The sequence below is a fragment of the Pelodiscus sinensis genome, chromosome 7 (assembly GCF_049634645.1).
Source record: "Pelodiscus sinensis isolate JC-2024 chromosome 7, ASM4963464v1, whole genome shotgun sequence".
In the NCBI taxonomy this organism is placed as follows: domain Eukaryota; kingdom Metazoa; phylum Chordata; order Testudines; family Trionychidae; genus Pelodiscus; species Pelodiscus sinensis.
The window spans coordinates 64,582,984-64,600,583 of NC_134717.1; the positions used below are offsets into that span (position 1 = coordinate 64,582,984).

The 17,600-nt window shown below is 47.9% G+C and overlaps 1 protein-coding gene across 6 annotated transcripts in view; it reads right to left on the reverse strand.

The window, feature by feature from the left end:
• Positions 1-1,452: 1,452 nt before the first annotated feature.
• The window catches only part of SH3BP4 (SH3 domain binding protein 4), a 70,346-nt gene continuing 54,198 nt past the window's right edge, over positions 1,453-17,600 (reverse strand). For all 6 annotated transcript variants that reach the window (XM_075934100.1, XM_075934102.1, XM_075934101.1 and 3 more), the window contains 3 exons: positions 13,116-15,478; positions 3,487-3,675; positions 1,453-1,994 (listed from right to left, as the gene is read on the reverse strand). In XM_075934100.1, the coding sequence (XP_075790215.1) occupies positions 1,770-1,994; positions 3,487-3,675; positions 13,116-15,478 (2,777 nt within the window). In that variant the 3' untranslated portion in view covers positions 1,453-1,769. The remainder of the gene's footprint in view (positions 1,995-3,486; positions 3,676-13,115; positions 15,479-17,600) is intronic.

Consider the following 17,600-nt stretch of genomic DNA (forward strand, 5'->3'; position numbering starts at 1 on the left):
CGAGTCACTTGGGGTCACAAATACTTTAAATGTCCACCTCTTGGGGCCCAGGCGGACTTCTTTGAGCAGTTTTATTTCAGATGCAGGACGAGCCCTGTGACTCAAGCCAGCTCAACCGTTCAGAGCAATCCCACTGGATTGATGACTAACGCCAGTTGTAGGCCTCCGTGCCTGCTGGGAACTAGATAATGGAGTTAAAAAAATAATCGTGCCACTTTCTCCTGGCAACCTGTGATCACGGATCAGTCACTACAGCACCATAATGCTTCTAGCAAGGTCTCACCAACCTCTCTCAATATACAGATAAAGGAGTAAAAATATACTTCCCTTCTCGGTGATCAACCCAGCGGAAACGTCTTTCATAGGTAATGTTTTCATCAGTTTTCCATGCGTGTGGCAGCTTGACTTCCCACTTAAAAGTAATGTCTTCATTCTGTGCAAAGATACCTTTTCTGCCATGTAGAATATTTCAAAGAGAGGGAGAGGGGATCACTCAAAAGGGGTGCAGCTGCTAAAAAGGGTTGCAGACATCGCATGTGAAGGAACCCCAGACAGGACAAGATTTCAGCTTGGTGGTTCCTCGGACCAACAGGTATTTACGTGGTGGACTGGAACTCAGTGGCATCAACAACCCAACCCAAAGCTCAGGAAAGTCACAGGCAGTTTCACCACCAACTTTAATGGGCTTTGGCCCAGAGCTCTAAAATGTTCAGGGCTTGACTGAAAGGGCACCTAAGACAGTAATAACTCCCACTGACTCCAGTGAGCTTTGGGCATGATCCCATGGAAAAGGACTTTTAACGCAGTTCTCTCTTGACCATTTCTGGAGCATGCAGGTCCCCAGCCGAGATTGCTCTGAACTGTAACAAGCAAATCTTGGCAGTCAAGAGAGGGGAAGGTTACCTTCCAGGAACCTGGCACCTATCTGGTTAATGTCCCTCAGAAGCAAGAGAAGGAAGAAGAGGCGGAGGGAACACCATGGAAGCAGAAATCTTTTCAGCTTCTTCCAGAATGCTAAATGTAACAGCAGGCAGGAGGGATGCCTCCCTTTGCTCGAATACTAAAGGCAGCACTGACACGTCAGGTTCAAAACTGAAGTGGTACATTGTGTATTGCCAGATCTAGACATTAGAAAAGGTGTATATATAAAAATCCAGATCACAGAAAGCTATTGGAACAAAAACAGTACAACCGCTTCTCTTTGTAACACTTTCTCAGGGCACTAGGAGGTTCAGAGTTTCTGCAATGGTGAATATAAAACAGTGATCTTAGAGTCTCGCTATAGACAGTCAAAAGCCTCAAGGGGTAGGGGAGGTTGAGAGAAGGGAAAGGAGAGATTCACACTGTGCTTTGTTTTAAATACATATTTACATGACTCATGGTAAATTTTAGAAGTGATCATTTTAAAAAAAAGTTTCTCCGCAACTTAAAAATTCAACAACTCTCCCAAAGTGGTTTCAACCTTCGCTTCTCATTAAAAAAGTAAATATTTATTTGCAAATGCCTAAAAATGTGCGAGGTCTCCCTCCCCAATGGTTAAAATTCACAAATAGAAAGCTGTAGAACTCGTATCAGCCCCCAGCAGAGAAAGCCAGCTTTGATTCTTTCAACACGAGGGAGAATGTTCGAAAGAGGATCCACTTCAGTGTGCGATTCCAGTCCCAGTGCGAACCTTCAAACTTTGGTCTTCCAAAACTGTCAGCTCCCTCCCACTTCTTGTCCTCTGCTAAAAATCAGGAAGAGTTAAAACCTGCCAGGAATTCCTGCCATCAGATGGCAAAATCTTCATGCTCTGGAGGGCTGAAGGCAGCTGCCCGGAGAATGTCCAAGGAATTGACTAGGATCAGGGTCCCGGTTAGATGCTTCCAGCGCTTGGTGATGGGGCTCTTCATCTTATCCAGCCCTGTGTGCAGCTCCTGGATGACATCCCGGTAGCTGTCTCCAATCTGGCTGCTCCAGGTTAGCAGGAAGTCATACGCCGGTTTCCACATGGCCTGCATTCCGTGCCAGAGAGAAAGAGAAAGCAAAGCCAAGCAGAACTGTTACTGGGTCGTGATAGTTGCCCATTCAGGCCCTACCTCTGTAAAGCGCTTATCTCCATCCCTATTCCTAGAGCCCTACCAAATTCACCCTCCATTTCGGATTTTAAAAGTTGTCCATGTCATGATTTCAGCTAGTCACATATGAAATTTCACAGTGTTATAATTTTAGGGGTCCTGATGCAAAAAGGAATGGGGAAGACATATTGCTACCCTTACTTCTTGGCTGCCACTGGGGGTGGCACTGCCTTCACAGCTGGGTTCCCAGTCAGCAGATGCCACTCTCTGGCTCCCCCAGGTATGAAGTGCAGAAGTAAGGATAGCAATATTGCAACCCCCCTTAAAATAACCCTGCTGCTCCAGGACCCCCAATTTGAGAGATGCTGCTCTTCCCCATGAAATCAGTATAAGGAGAGGGGAAAAACCACTCAAACTAGCAGCTCTCACGAGGACAGGCCAGATTTCAGAGTCAGAGATGCATTTTTATGGCTGTGAATTTGGCAGGGCCCTATCTAATCAGCAAGGGACTTGCAAGAGGTAAATGCCATCAACTTCAATGAGGCTCAGCAGGCCTTTTGCTGAATCAGGACCCAAGTCCAGATTCAGGCTGTTTGCTCACCACCTCCAGATACTCGAGTAGCAAGGCTTCCCAGCCGCACACTCAGCCAGGTTGTGCAGAGCTGAGCCGGGGGAAAGAGGAGGACAACTGTCGGAGCCCTGCAGTGCTCAGCGCCCACCCCAGAACACAGGTCTTGATTTACCCCGACAGAATGTGAACAGTGATCCCCACAAAGGCCACTGGTTTGGGGAAAATTCAACTCCAGTAAGGATCAGAGGACTGGAGAAACAGTTACTCAAACCGGAAGGGCCCCAGGATTTCCATCGTCATGGACATGCTATTTATTTTTAGAACAGCAGCAGAGAGATGATTGAAACTGACTGTCCTCTGGCCCACCCCAAGAAATATAGCTACCAAGCCTACCCTGGCAGGCTCACTGCTCCACTCCTAGAGAGGAGACAGAGAGGGAGTCGCTCAACCACACACCCAAGGTTTCCGCTTGTGATGACTGACACTGTGCATGTGTGTCTGTCACACACAAAGTGTCAATCATCACAAGCGGTCAGCAGAAACATACTGTGCTCTGCCCCCCTTTCGGAAAGGGGCCGTTAGCTGTGAAGACAAGGAAATCCTCACTCCCCCTGCAGCACAGTTGCTCAGACTCGAGGCTCAATGGAGGTTCTCCTGCAGAGGCTGCTTTCAGGCAGCTCCATCTCGTAATTGAAGGGAATGTGACTAAGGCTCCCATCACCAAAGGGGCATCATTTGCGGACACCTCAGCCAAGACGTCCACACAGGCGGATCAACCAGCCCTCAGCACTGGCTTCCAGGCCATGGGACACAGCCAGGCACAGCAGGACTTTAAGGTCATGTCCAATCTAGTCTCACCTCACTGTCCACCACTCCAGTCTTGTCTCGGTGGGGGGCTTCATAGGCGTCCATCTGCTGCTTGGAGACCTTGGCTAGTTTCTCTGCCAGCTCCCTCCAGCGCTGCGCCACTTCCACCGCTGTGGTCAGGAGCACAAAGTCCTGAATGAGCCTCACCACCAGCCCCTGGCAGTCCATTTTCAGCAGGGCCTGACAGATGACAGAGCAAACCAGGCCAAGGTCAGAGCACACTCACAGGTTCCCCCCCCCCACAGCCATCAACAGCGTACTCCTGAGCTGTTGCCAGGCCAGACCGCTGAGACCAGTGACAACTCATTACAGCGATGGCCAGGCTTCATTCTTTGCTCTCAATTGTGGCAGTGATAAAGCCTATGAAAGAAGGAAGCCAAGACCTTCCCTACCAAAACCCAACTCAGCTGCCCCGTCTCTGAGCCCGTCATTCAAACCCCCTCAGCAATGTAAACTGACATGTCCCTTTCTAGCCACACAGCCCTGTCTGAGTATGCAGGAAAATCTCTTCAGTGCAGCATTAGCTCCCCTCCCCCATATGACAGGTGGTGAAACAGGGTCGCTGGACCAGCAGGAAGAATTATATCCTTAAGCGGATAAAGCACCCTGCCTCCACTTCAGAGGCAGGCCTGGGAGTCCCAGCCAGACCTGCCAGGCACACACATGAAATATTTTGCTCCATGCTGCAGTGTAAGCCTATAGGAACTGAGAAAAACAGCAGCCCATGATAAACACAATTAACTTAAGATGGTCAATATACCTTGGGAGGGATAACAACCAGAGAAGAACAGAACAGGGCTTTTGCTACAGAGAAAAGGGGACACACAGAATCAATGCACCCAGGCACTTGTTAATAACTAGAACATCTGCCAGCCAAGAGCCGCATGCCAGCATGGGGAAAAGCAAGCACAGATCTGATGCCAGTGCCAGCCAGCTGTATGGGCAGGTCAGAGACATAGGTGGTGTGATGGAAGCAGTCATGCTACTTTCCTTCTGCACACCCCACCTTTCAGTTCTTCAGACAGCCTCTAATCCCTGGAAAGAGGAGAGTTCACGGATTTAAGACCTGCCATTCCTGAAACCCTTCTCTGGGGGCACTGCAGTTAGGGCCTCCTGGAGTGGGAAGTTTTCTGGCTCTCCTACTTTGCCATACTTTAACCAGTATGGAACCAAATACTGAAGGAATCCAGAATTCCAGTGAAAGACTCAGCAGCATGTACCCATAACCTGATACTGCACAGGACTGAGCAAAAAGGGATGCAACCTGCAGAAACAGACCTACAAGTGTCAAGCAAGAGTTTCCAGCTGGCCTAAGAAATTAAGGGCTTACACAGTAATGATCAGAACACAGAATCACAGGTTTGAACAGGACCTCGAGGGCACATCTAGTCCAGTCCCCTGCATTCATGGCAGGACTAAGTATTATCAGCCTCACCCATATCAAGCATCTGTTTAACCTACTCTTAAAAATCTCCAGTGATAGAGATTCCACAAACTCCCTGGGCAATGTATTGCAGTGCTTCACCACCCTGACAGGCAGGAACTTTTTCCTAATGTCTAAACTAAAACTCCCTTGATGCAATTTCAGCCCATTGCTTCTTGTGCTCTCCTCAGAGGCTGAGAACAATTTATCACTCTCCTCATAAACTTATGTACTTGAAAAATCTTATGTCCGCTCTAAGTCCCCTCTTCTCCAAACTAAACAAACCAAATATTTTCAGTCTTCCCACAATACTCCAGTTGAGGCCCAATCAGCAGAGTAGAGGGGAAGAATTACTTCACATGTTGCTTACAACACCCCTGTGAATACATCCCAGAATGATGTTTTGTAAGTGTCACACTGCTGACTCATTTGGCTTGTGGACCCCCAGATCCCTTTCCACAGTACTTCCTAGGCACTCGTTTCAACTGATTGTTCCTTGCTAAATGGAGTACTTTGCATTGGTTCTTATGGAACAAAGAAATACCAGCCCAAACCAAGTCTGTGCTCCATCTAGTCCAGCATGCTGGCCAATATGAGATGTTTCAGAGATTTTTGCAATAACCCATTCATGGACAATTACCTACCTATGGGGAATATTTCATCAGAGACTCAGGAAGTTAGTGACAGGTGTGTGTTCTGAAGTAGGAGCGAGTTTTACCCCTTATTTACACAATTAAAAAAACAACTTCAGATGAGAACATCCACCAGCATGTAATTACTCCTCTCCTCTGACCTCAGGAACCTCTTGTGGCAATGAGTCCCCAAGGTTGCATAAATATTAATTTCCTTTGCTCGGTTTTAATGTTTGCTGCCTTTCAGATTCATTGGGTGCTCTGCGTCCTTGGGATAAAAGGCAGATGTTTCCAGACAGGCAGGGTGAAGGTTGTGGTTTCAGAGCTCCCCACAGACACATGGCAAAGAATTTTCACAGGGCTCTCAACTCAACATTACTGTGAATACCGAAATGCGACAGACAGGCTGAGAGGTGAAGTGGTAGCAACCCGCAGCAGCATTTTAACTTTAATAGTCAGGTATGTGCATGTGTTACAATTCATAAAATACTTCCCAAAAGATTTGTTTCCTTTACATAGTCAACCCCTGTAACTCCATCCAGCACCCTACAAAGAGAGAAGAGCAATGTCTAGTTCCTAATCTTAAACTCCCACCTCTCTCAGGGCGAAGTTTCCAGAGACCCACACATACATTTATCACTTAAAAGGCTCCTGTGCCTGCCCTTTGACTCTAGAAAGCAGCTTGGGAATGCCAGCATTGTCATGCCCTGTAGCCGGCAGAGGCAGGAGCAATCCAGCTGTGTCTATGGAATCACACCAGAGCTGATGCTGTGTTCCTGGATCAACAAGAGAAGCAATCAACGCTGCCGATAAGCAAACACAGTAAGAGATTAAGGGATGTAAAACTTTAGAAGGGTTATAAAAAGGCTCAGATAGGAGAGGAATGAACCACAGGAAAACACTGATGTGTCCTGCCGCCAATGGCCTAGCCCAAGGTCTGGAGTGACAATGCTGTATTAAGGATATTGGTCAGTGCCATCGTTTCCTAAGAAGAAAATTCAAAGCCAGCGCAACAGGAACTGGAACCAGTGTTTTTGACAGTTTCCAAAAACGGGATGGGAGGCACGAGGCAAACAAAATGGTTCAAGCACAAAGACAGTGCACTGAACAGGTGTGAACGTGAGAAGTTCACTCACTCCCTCCTCCCCCCAATCTCAGCCGTGACTGCTCTCTACACAGTCTCCTCTGTGCAGCGACCCTTGGAAAGGCCAGCTGCACCCAGCAAACACAGACCACAGCATCAGAAGCAAGAGCAATCTATCCCCTCTTGCAGCCCAGCCCCTCCACAGGCACACTGTGCTTGTCACAGCACTAGGGGGTGACAGAGCCCAAGGTACCTGGTGTAGGAGGGCATGCTTTATGAAATTGGCTTATGAATATGCATAACTTGAAAATGCTTTCCACAAAGCTGGTCATGTAATCTGTGTATCCCATTTTTGTGCATGTATCATTCTTGTGTGTGAAGTTAGACATATGGATCTGGTTTTAATTCTCAATGTGCTAATGAGGGCCATTTATGATGTATTAGGAACTTAATGGCTCAGTACTCAAACCAACAACCCATGAATGGTTTTAGTCTTCCTGTGAGCCCAAACTGGGGTTGGTCCCCGGAGGACATGTGCCCATGCCTCCTGGTAGTGGAATCCATCTTCAGTCTAGTACTTTCCCACGGGGATGGAGTGATTGAACAAAGGGTTCCTGCCTTGGAATGTCTAAGGAATGGAAAGCAGTCAGGTCTTTGTTTTCAGCTGGCCTTTGAAACTGCCTCGCCCACCCTAGGAGGATACACATGAAGAAACCTGAAAGGACTCTAAAGAATCTTGAAAAAAGCTGCAGACACAGGCCAGAGTGAAGATCAACAACTCTGACTTGAGGCATTTTATCTGAGATAGGAGCAACTGTTTAGGGTAAGAATGTGCATGTAACATGTTTCCTAGTGGAGCAGAACACTTGCTTATTTTAACTTAGTAACATACTTTGATCTGACTGTTCTCACTTGCAATCACTTACATCCTACTTTTTTATACTTAAAAACACCTTTGTTTATTATCAAGCCCAGTGTAAATTTTTTTTAGAGGGGCGGGGGTAGAACCACTCTGCATCTCTTTCATTGTTAAAGTTGGTGAACATCTTTATGATCTTGCTGTGTAGAACTTGCATACAGAGGAAGGAGGATTTGGGGTTTTGGTTTCCTGGGTGCTGAGCCTTCCCAGAGCTGAGCTGGTTCAGTGTCTGCTGCTCTGCAGGGGGGTGGTGACCCCAGCTCTGCGCTGTGACTGGGAGAGACCCTGACCCAGCAGGGCAGGGTGACGGGAAGCCCCAGAGGGCAGGAAGGCCGGTGTCAGTGGCATGAGCAGCATGCTGGGGAGAAAACCCAAAGGGGATTTCTGTGTTTCACCCCAACACAGGCAGGTTCTCTTCACCTTTTCAGGGCCCAAAGGCTGAAAAGATGCTGAGGGCTCTGACTCCCTGATCCTCTCTGCTGCGACTCAGCTGGGAAGAAAGGAGGCCTGGCGTTGAGTAGCACAACTGAGTCCCTAATTGTGCTTGAACACAAGTTTCTGCTGTGCTCCCTCGCCGACTGGGGTTAATTTGATAGGTACAAACACAGGAACTACACAGGCCTTTGCCAACCCTGCAGCAAGCCACTCTGCTTCTGCTCCCAGCAAGCCAGGCTGGTCCCCACCCCGCCCATTCTGCAGAACACTGAAGGGAATGAAGCAATAAGCAAAAGAAGTTGCTAGTTTAAAAAGATGAACAGAACAAAAACCTCTGATGCCCAGAGTGGGACTGGTACTAAAACCAGGCCACGTCCCATGGGGGCTGTGCCTGAGCACTGCTTCAGGCCATACGGCTGGGAATCCAGAGCCAACGAAGGCAACTCCAACCCTTGGGGTGAATCCCAAGTGCGAATGGCAACGGGCTCTCTACATAAGCACCCATTCTCCATGGCCATCACACGGGAGCGGGAGGACTGCAGGGGACGCACGATGCTCCCAGCAGAGAAGGGACGAGTTTTACACCCATTATACTTGGGCACGCTGCAAGGGAGCAGGGAATCACACCTCCAGCTCAGAGCTAGCCCTTGTGCTGCAGCCAGCCTCCTTCGCCTTCAGTCCCTAGCACGACGCAAGCCTGTCGACTCCTGAGGAACAGCGAGGGCCTGCGAAGCAGGTGGTCTGCAGACAAGATGGGCATGAACGAGCAAAGGAAAAGGATGGAGAAGAGCGTCAACAAGAGCTTAACGGAGCATCACAGAGGCCACCACACTGGCCAGCCATGTGTGAGAGACTAGACTGACAGGTGAGAAATAGGAGATGAACAGGAAGATTTGCTGGCACCAGACACGTTCACAGCAGCTGAATGGTTCATCCTCATGCACCTACATCTGTGAGTCCATTAGCAACAACGCACATGCCTCAGGCAGCGCCCACAGTGCGGCAGGGGCTGCTCAGGGCAGCTAGCGCAGCCACAGTACTCTGGATCATCTCTGGCCTTTGCACAACTCATCCAAACAATTCAATCCCACAGACACTGGCTGCCGGGATTAGTAGGGTCACAATGGCCCTTAATCCTGCATTCGGCTTCTGTAGTGATGCTCACTACCTCCCCTCCACCCAATGCAAGGCAGCAAAATCACGTTGAGTCGCCTCATAACTAACACTCCCATTCAGCAGTCCCATTTCCACTCACATCGGGGCATGTTGCTCTGAAGCCTGGCCATGGAGGTACTATTCTTACCACTGCTTGAAAGCACTATCTTGAAAATGGCCTTCCAAGTATTCATTAACCTCGGAGACACTTCCAGCCAGCCAAGAGACTAGCTAGCTTGGGCACCGCCCAGCGCCCGCTTTGATATTCAAATGCTGCTATTTCAAAGCCTTGCCAAGGCAAACCCATTGAAAATCCAGCTAGAGACCCGGGATTTGCATCCCACCTCAGAAAGGCAGAGAATCCCATTTCCAATCCTCGCTGGGAGGAAAATAGCATCTGAGCAAAAGGGGAGGAGAACTCGGGCCAAAGCTTTGGCTGCTATGGAGTGACAATAGCAAACACCAAGCTGTCTGCAGAATCAGACATCTCACCCCTCCTTACCCCCTCGCCCCCCCATTAACTTACTGATTCTCCTTCACACGCAAGTCTCACTTCAGTTTATAGAAAATCCATCAGTATCCCCAAAGGGAACAATGCTGATTGCAGATGGTGGAAAGCCACGGGCCCAATTCTTTGCCTCGGCTCATGTGGTCAGCGAAGCGGCTGGCATCCCGACTAGCAAGTGAGAAGTTGCACATGGTGTGAAGTTTGCCACACAGCTGACCCACACGTGCTTGCTGAGGCCCAGTGTCCTGCTCATGGCTCTGACTAGGGATGTGAATGGTTAATGGGTGATGCTTACCAGCTACAGGTTAACTCGTGGCCCAGGCAGGGGGAGAAGGCGCGCCAGTCCAGCCGGCTTGCCATACCACACATCGGGGGGCAATCTATTCTGATCTTCTGCATAGTACAGGTCAGAGAACTCCCCACAATAATTCATCAGGAGTCAGGGGATTCTGGTGCCCCCCGGGTAGAAGGAAAGGGGAAAATACAGCTGCTGAACATCTGCGAGGGCCCACACTGAGGAACAACAACATCTGGCCCAAACGAAAGACCCCACGTACAAGTGCTTCCCTGTAAGACCACAGGAAGAGGGCAGCCCATGGATTTTTCCCTCTTCCATTTTTAGATGCTCATTTGCCTGAAAACGCCACCCCCAATTTCAATTGAAGAGTTCTTTCAGCAGGAAGGAGGGGGAACCCCCCAAAAAACAGGCTTGCTTTTGAAGCAGAAGAGACTCTGGGGAACAGTCATGACTGCCAGACAGCACTGAAATTATGGATGGGTTTAACAGGCCTGTATCCGGGAAACCCAGGGTCACCCTTCCCTCCAACATCTGTTCCCTTTGAATTAGTGGGTCGGTCTCTCTCTCTCAGTACTGCCCCACGACATCACCACATTTCTCTTTTCAGCTATAAGAATAGCTCATGGCCCTTTAACAGCCTGCCCCATTTTGCGCTCCCCAGAAAGGGTTCTGTCTGAATTCCTTTCTACCTGTCCCTGCCTTAAAGTAGAATTCAGGCTTTTTTCTTTTAGGTGACACCAGGATTTTTTTAAAATGCTTCCATACCTCTGCTTTTGAGCAGAGCCCTTCTCAGCAAGAACCCTTTGGAAAGGTTGCTTCCTCTCTGAGTAAGGGCCTGTCTATTGACCATTTTCATGATCTCTGGAGACACATCAGCATTTGGGTTGCCATTTTCCATTCCTAGCACTGCGCTTCTGCACAAACATGACCGGATCTTCATGTCCGGATCTTCATGTCCTGGTCACAGGCCCATTTCTACAGGCTCTAGCAAGACTGCTGCCTGCATTTAAAGACACAAATGGAGGAACGCCACAAGCAGACATTAAAAGGATCCTTTCTCCAGTGGCTGGCAATTTAAACTGTTGTCCAAACAGACAGTGATGAAAATGACAGAGCAGTCAGTCAGTGGAGATGTTAAAGAGCCTGTGAGACAAGCACCTGTGAGGGATGCCAGTGGTTCCCAAACTTTTCGGCATCCCGCCCCCTTTTTGATTTTTTGAGAAACCCTCACGCCCCCTCATCCCCCATAATAGCAGCAAAACTTGAGGGGAAAAAAAAATCGCCTTGCGCCTCCTCCCCCCCTCCCCCCCCCCGAACTTCTTCATGCCCCCTTCCCCCAGTTTGGGAACCCATGGTCTAGACAATACTTAGCCCTTCCTTGGGTTCAGGGGACTGGACTAGACGCCTACTCAAGGTCCCTTCCTGTCCTATGGTTCTAGGATTTAAATATAAAGTAGCACCTGATCTAGATGCAACAAATAACGGACAAGGATTCCAGTGGTACCTTGAAGGCTAACGAGATGTATTTGTGCATAAACTTTCGTGGGTAAAAACCACTTTGTCAGATGCATCTTTTAGTCTTTAAGGTGCCACAGGACTCCTTGCTTTTACAAAGATGTGAGATATTACACATGGTGCTGCCTCCTTTCTACACATTTTGGCCTGAAACAACCAAGAAAAGATTTTGCTATTCAGTAATGAAGCTGCCATTTTAAAAACGTGATTTGATGTTGCCCAGTTATTTGCTTTTCTGAAAGGCACCATTTAAAGGACAAAAAATGCCACAGCGCTTGTCTAATAAACAAGTACTGAATGTCTGTGGCTTGTATCCCCAGAATCACACCGAGATCCACTCTGCAACAGCAAATTGTCAGTGGCATTTTTTTCCTAAGCAAGAAGCACAGGATTCAAGGTTCCCCAGAATACAATCAGAAATTTATTCAAACACTACTGATTGAGTCATTTCCAGATGTTCTGTAGGAGCAACCCATTCTTCAGGATGAGCTGCCTAAATTCAAGCTGCTCCAAACACGATTCAGCGGTTGCGTTTGATGATGATCAGGGAAAGGGAAGCCAAAAACAACATTAAGGATTTTCCTGCTGGTTATTTTTTTAAAGTCTGTTTTTTGTCCCATAAGCAAAGATGCAGAATTCTCTTTTCCCAGTAGCAATCTTTACAGCAAAATCTTTGCTATACCCTCCCTTGCAAGAGATGGTATACATTGGTTAACAGTCAATTAAAACAAGACAAAAATCATTTTTACATTTCTTGCTATGTCAGTTTGTCGTCTTTTTACAAACTTTTGCATAACCCCCTCCCCCCCCCACACACACACGCACACCCACCCCAAAACGCTTGATGCCTAACAAGCTTTTAAAACTGTTTGCTTTGAGTTGCTTACCCTCCATGGCTAGGAACTCATGTTCTTTCTTAAGTACATATTTATTCTTGCCCTGAGGGTATAATTAAACTCCCCATTTTAGCACTAATGGCCACTTTAAAGCCAGAAACTACTGAAGCTAGTGGAACTGCCAATTTCTTCAGCGGGCTTTGGATCAGATACCTTTAAAAAAAACACACATGCCCATGGACCTTCCTAAAACCCTGCAGAGGCTCTACACGCTCCCACCACTCAATGAGAGAAGGCTCATGAAGGGTGTCTATGACTTTGTAACCAATGCTCCTCCCTCCAACCGGGAGGTGACGCTTCCTTTGCATTTTCGTTAATGATATAACGGTGGGAAAGAGCCTGTGGAGGATGTTTTCATTGCCACCATGGGGCAGTCCTCCCCTATGCTTTACTGATCACAGTAATTCCCTAGGCTACCCTCACACTTAAGTCCTTTTCACTGGAGCCCACAAGGAGGCAAAGTTTTCTATTGGATGATGCACTGGATAGAATGCCTGGTTGTATTCCCAGGTCAGCCCCTGACCTAGGTGTGACTTGGACACATCATTCCACCTCTCTGTGCTTCCAGGCCACATTAGCTCTTCAGGGCATATGTGCTAGGCACTGCATATGCATATTGGGCCCCTGATGCCACTGGGGGATTTCTAGGCATGCTGTAATATGAATATAGTGAAGGATGGCCAGTTTCCCATTCAAACATTGCTGGAAAAAAAAACCAACCAGACACTTATTTGTATGGACTGTTCTGTTCTTACCGCCATGAGCTCCTTCTGGAAAGATTTCCTCTCCTTGTTTTCCGTATTATTGCAGTCTTCCTTCAGCTTCTCCAGCACTGAGGCAACCCGTTCCGACTCACTGTCCAGCTCTGCTCGACAGAAGAAAGTGAGTGGCAAGTTCGCATATCCTAAAGCGTCTGCGAACGAGCGCCAGCTGCTGATGTTCTCCATAAGCAGAGTCCTAACCGAGGCATAGATGTAGGTCAGAAACTTGCACGGCCTCAGGATTTGCTCAAGCAATGTGCTGGTGGTGAGATCAGGTCCAGAAAAATAGCTAGGCCTGACCTTCCCAACCACTAGCACGTTTTTGGCATGAACAAGGCCAATTTTCCCTTGGTAGTAGCCAATGTACCATTCCTTTGTCCACAACTGGCCTTTCAGTTTGATCTTCTCTTCACTGAGCAGCGCAATGACATCTCCTTTCTTGTACTCCAGCAAGTAATGGTTCTTGCTTTGGCGCACCACGGTTTTAAGCAGTTTGCCATACTTCAGGCTTGCCACCGGCCGCTCCTGAAAGACAGGATATTTGCTAGTGGCAGCCAGGGAGGACAGAATGATCTTCCCAACCTCATTCTTCTTGAGGAACCTTCTTTGCCCAGTGGACTTGATGGCACTTTTTGGAGGCGGCTGTGGCGTTTGCACGCAGAACTGGGTCAGTATGGCATCCTCGTCATCCTTGACCTGTATCCTTAATGTGAAATCTGAGAGCTCGTTGAAGTCATGGGACACGATGGGGAAGATGAGGCGGCTGACCTTCCCCAGCTTCATCTGGAAGCCTCGGACGATTTTGGCTTGCTCGCTGGCTTTCACCTCATAATTAGACATATTGGAAAACATGCAGAGTTTCAGGTCCTGCGGTCGGGACAGAGAGAACTGGTGCTTGCCCCACAGCTGCAAGGCCACAGGCGCCACACCGTGGATTTGCCGCGTCACCTCGGTCACTAGGAGAGTCTTTGGCGCACACTCATGTCCGAAAATAGCCACAATGGTTTTAAAAGAAGGATGGATGTGTTTGGGGCCATAGACCCCCACGGTGATCTTTTTACTGATATAGTCCCAGACAGTGCACGGGTAGACGACATTCTGTCCTTGGGCTACAACAGCCACGTACATACAAGGTTCCAGGTTATCCAACTGCACCTGAATCGTGTCTCCATAGGAATAGCTGAGTTTCATTGGTGTATAGGGTCCTTCCTTGGTGTCGCTCCGCAGGCACTGTAATCCCACCAGGCTCTTGCTCACCAGGTCATTCTTGACCTCTGCTGACACTTTCACCTCCAACATGATGGACGTTTTCACCTCCATGTTGCTCAGTTTAATCTCTAGCACGGGGCTTATGGTGCTGCATTTGTCACTGTTGAGCTCCAGGGGAGGGTCTAACAGGGCTTTCATGGCGATCTGCTGCGTTTCCCCAGGTGAGACATGTCCCTCTGGCACGTGGATGCTGATGTTGGTATCTGGGAGCTGAACTGCTCCACCAGAGCTATCCAGCTTGCAGACAATGTTGGTCTCCACAGGTTGCGTCTGACCCCAGCCCGGGCTCTGGCCAAGCAAGTCCAAGTCGTGGCACGACCGTGCCAGCTTCCTGTGGCTCAGCCAGGCAGTTCTAAAATCTTCTCTGCTCTGGAACTGCTCCGGGGTAGGGGACTTGAGCCCGGTAAAAAACCCCGACGAGGCTGGCATTTCTGATTTAGCTTGAAGAACTGACAGCTCTGACAAACTGTACGAGCGTTTGCTTCTGAAGAAGGGGTTGTCTCGCCGAACAGGTGGCTCGAACACCAATCCATTTGTGGATGAAAGTTCATCCAAGATGTTGCCTACACTGGTGTTCGTTGTGGAACTGGCCCCCGTAAATAGAGGAGCTGCCGTCTCAAACAGCAGTAAGTCCACAGTGGTTTGGGGGGTGCACTCTTTGTCTAAGCTGGGTGCAGTTTGCAAGTTCCCATTCAGAAACGGGTTTGTTTGGACCCCATTGAAGAAAGGGTTGTTACTGTAGGCATTGGAAGAGTTTCTCTTGACATCAGTCCACTCTCCAAGGAGATCCAGTTCTCGGACTCCTTCATCAGGGCTTTCGAGCAGATTGTCTATCATGCCGCTGTCAGTGAAGGAAGAGTTGCGGTAGTTTACAGGCTGGACGTAGGAGGAAGGTATGTAACCCATTTCCGTCGTATTGTGAGCATACCACCACTCGCCTCCCGAGGTATCCAAGACATAGAGGTGGTCACCCTTGGAGAACTTTAAGGTGGTGAAGTTAGTTGGGCAGTAGTCTTTGATTGCTACAACTTCCTTGGCATTTCCAAAAGGTGTGGGATTGTCTACCAGCAAGGCACTAGGAGAAGGCACTGCAAAATGAAAAGAAACAAGTGTCACAAGCAACCTGCAAAAGTCGTAACTGTTTTTCTAAGATGAAGGTTTAGTGAATAACTATCCAATTACTTTGACCAGCATGTTTTATCATTTTTACCCTCGGATAATTTTTTTTTCTTCTAATATCTTTAAAAACCACTCACCTAGTAGTTTGGATGCTTTGATATTTAGTGAAAGTGCTTCTGCCCTGCAGGTCTTACAAAGACAAAACAGTCAAAGGACTGGAAGGAAACAGGAGATGTGATTGGGCCAACCTCATCAAGCAGCCCACTCATCCAGATGAGAACCAGGGACTCCAGACTCCACATCCAGGATCTTACCTCCTGGACCTCACCACCTCCCTTTTCAACCAGGGTCCCAACAAGCTCCTCCAAGGGAGAATTTGGCCACTCTGCGCTCTCAATTTAGTGTGTAAAAAGAAGAAAAGGGCTCTGGGGAATGGCACAAAGGACAGGACTGAATGGGGCTTTCAAAGTTTTAAAGGATTCAGACACTGGGGATGTCTTTGACAAGCAGAATTGGCCTGTCCAGTCGATTTCTTAATCTGCTATTTCTTAATCTGGCTAAAAACAAACAAGCCTTATAGTCTGCACTCTGCTGCAGAGGCTCAGCAAACTCCTCAAATGCTCTGGCTGATCATTCCTTGTAACTACAGATTGCTCCCAAGCCTCCATTAAATAGTATCCCGAAGGGAGAAAGTCAGGGTGGAGGAGAAAAATCTGACAGGGAGAAGCTTTTGAGCTGCATGTCTCTGATCATCAAGAGTGATGTAAACAAAACACCAGCCTTCTAAAATTCCTGTCCCCTCGAACTGCCAGTGCGGAAGGAGAGTTCTTGTTTAACAAAAGATTTTAGGATTTATTTTCAAGGATACATATCTACAGATGAAAAAAAAAAAATCAGTCCTTCAGCTAGGCCTCTGATCCAGCAAAACCAATTAATGTGTCTCCAAACGTGTGCTTAAGTCCTCACTGCCTTCAGAGTGCTTTTCTTAAAGCACTAGTCACCTGCTACAGAGTTTCGTGCTCCAACTAAAATCAGCATATTGTGTGCTTTTCCCTCTACTTCCCCAGCTTTTGCTTTTCAAGGCTATTTAACGCAAATTAACTCCATATCCAAAGAGCAGTGGATGCAGTGCGAGCTCCCAAAATAAACTCTGCACCTTGCCCACTGCTGTACCATCAACAATTAGCCAGAGATTCAAAACTCATTTGCCATTGGAGCACTCAGCTGCAAGCCAAACTGGGTGTTATTCTCCAGATAAACTGAAAGCAATCCAATACAACACACAGATGGCCCGTCAGACTTCAGCTGTGTCGCACCCACGGATAAACCGTGTTTGCTGCAAGAGATGCTTGAGTAAAATCTGGCTCTCTCAGCAGTGTTCAAATATTTGTCATCTTGCTAGATGATAAACCAAAGAGATCGTGCCGAAGAGGGAAAAAAAAGTCTGTTTTCATAAGTACACAAACACAGCCCCAAAACAGGGGCTTCTAATATCTATTTTTAAAAAAGATATAGATTGTTCAAATTGGATTATCCTATTATCAAGGCTGAGGTAGAATCAAGATTCCACCCCCAAAAGGGTCATAGCCGTGACTGCCAAGGATGGGTGTGTGTATAAAGTCACTAGCCCAGTGTAAGTCTATGCCGCCTGAATAGAATGGCTCAAGGACAGGGAAGTCACTTCAGAGGCTATTTTGATAAGCCGTATGTTACATGACACTGTTAGAGCAGCAAAGAATTCAAAAAGTAAAGCCCCAATGGGTCTGTAAACTTCTTGGCAAAGACAGTAATCGACATTATAGACTGATCGGACATTCCCTGAAGTAACACAGGAACAAGTTTGAACTGTACATGTTTGTCCAGCCCTTGCAGAAGATGACCATGGAAATCAGTCAGGGACCCTAGCCTGTTCTCATTTGCTTCCACCATACCAGTTAGGGTCTGTGCCACACAGCCCTTGAACCCAAACTGACTTGACACAGAGTACTCCAGTCAGATCAGGCCATTTCTAAGCACTTACAAACCCTCCTCAGAACTTGTACCCCACAAGGTGGTGACATTTTAAACTCGAAAATTATGGAAACCAAACTG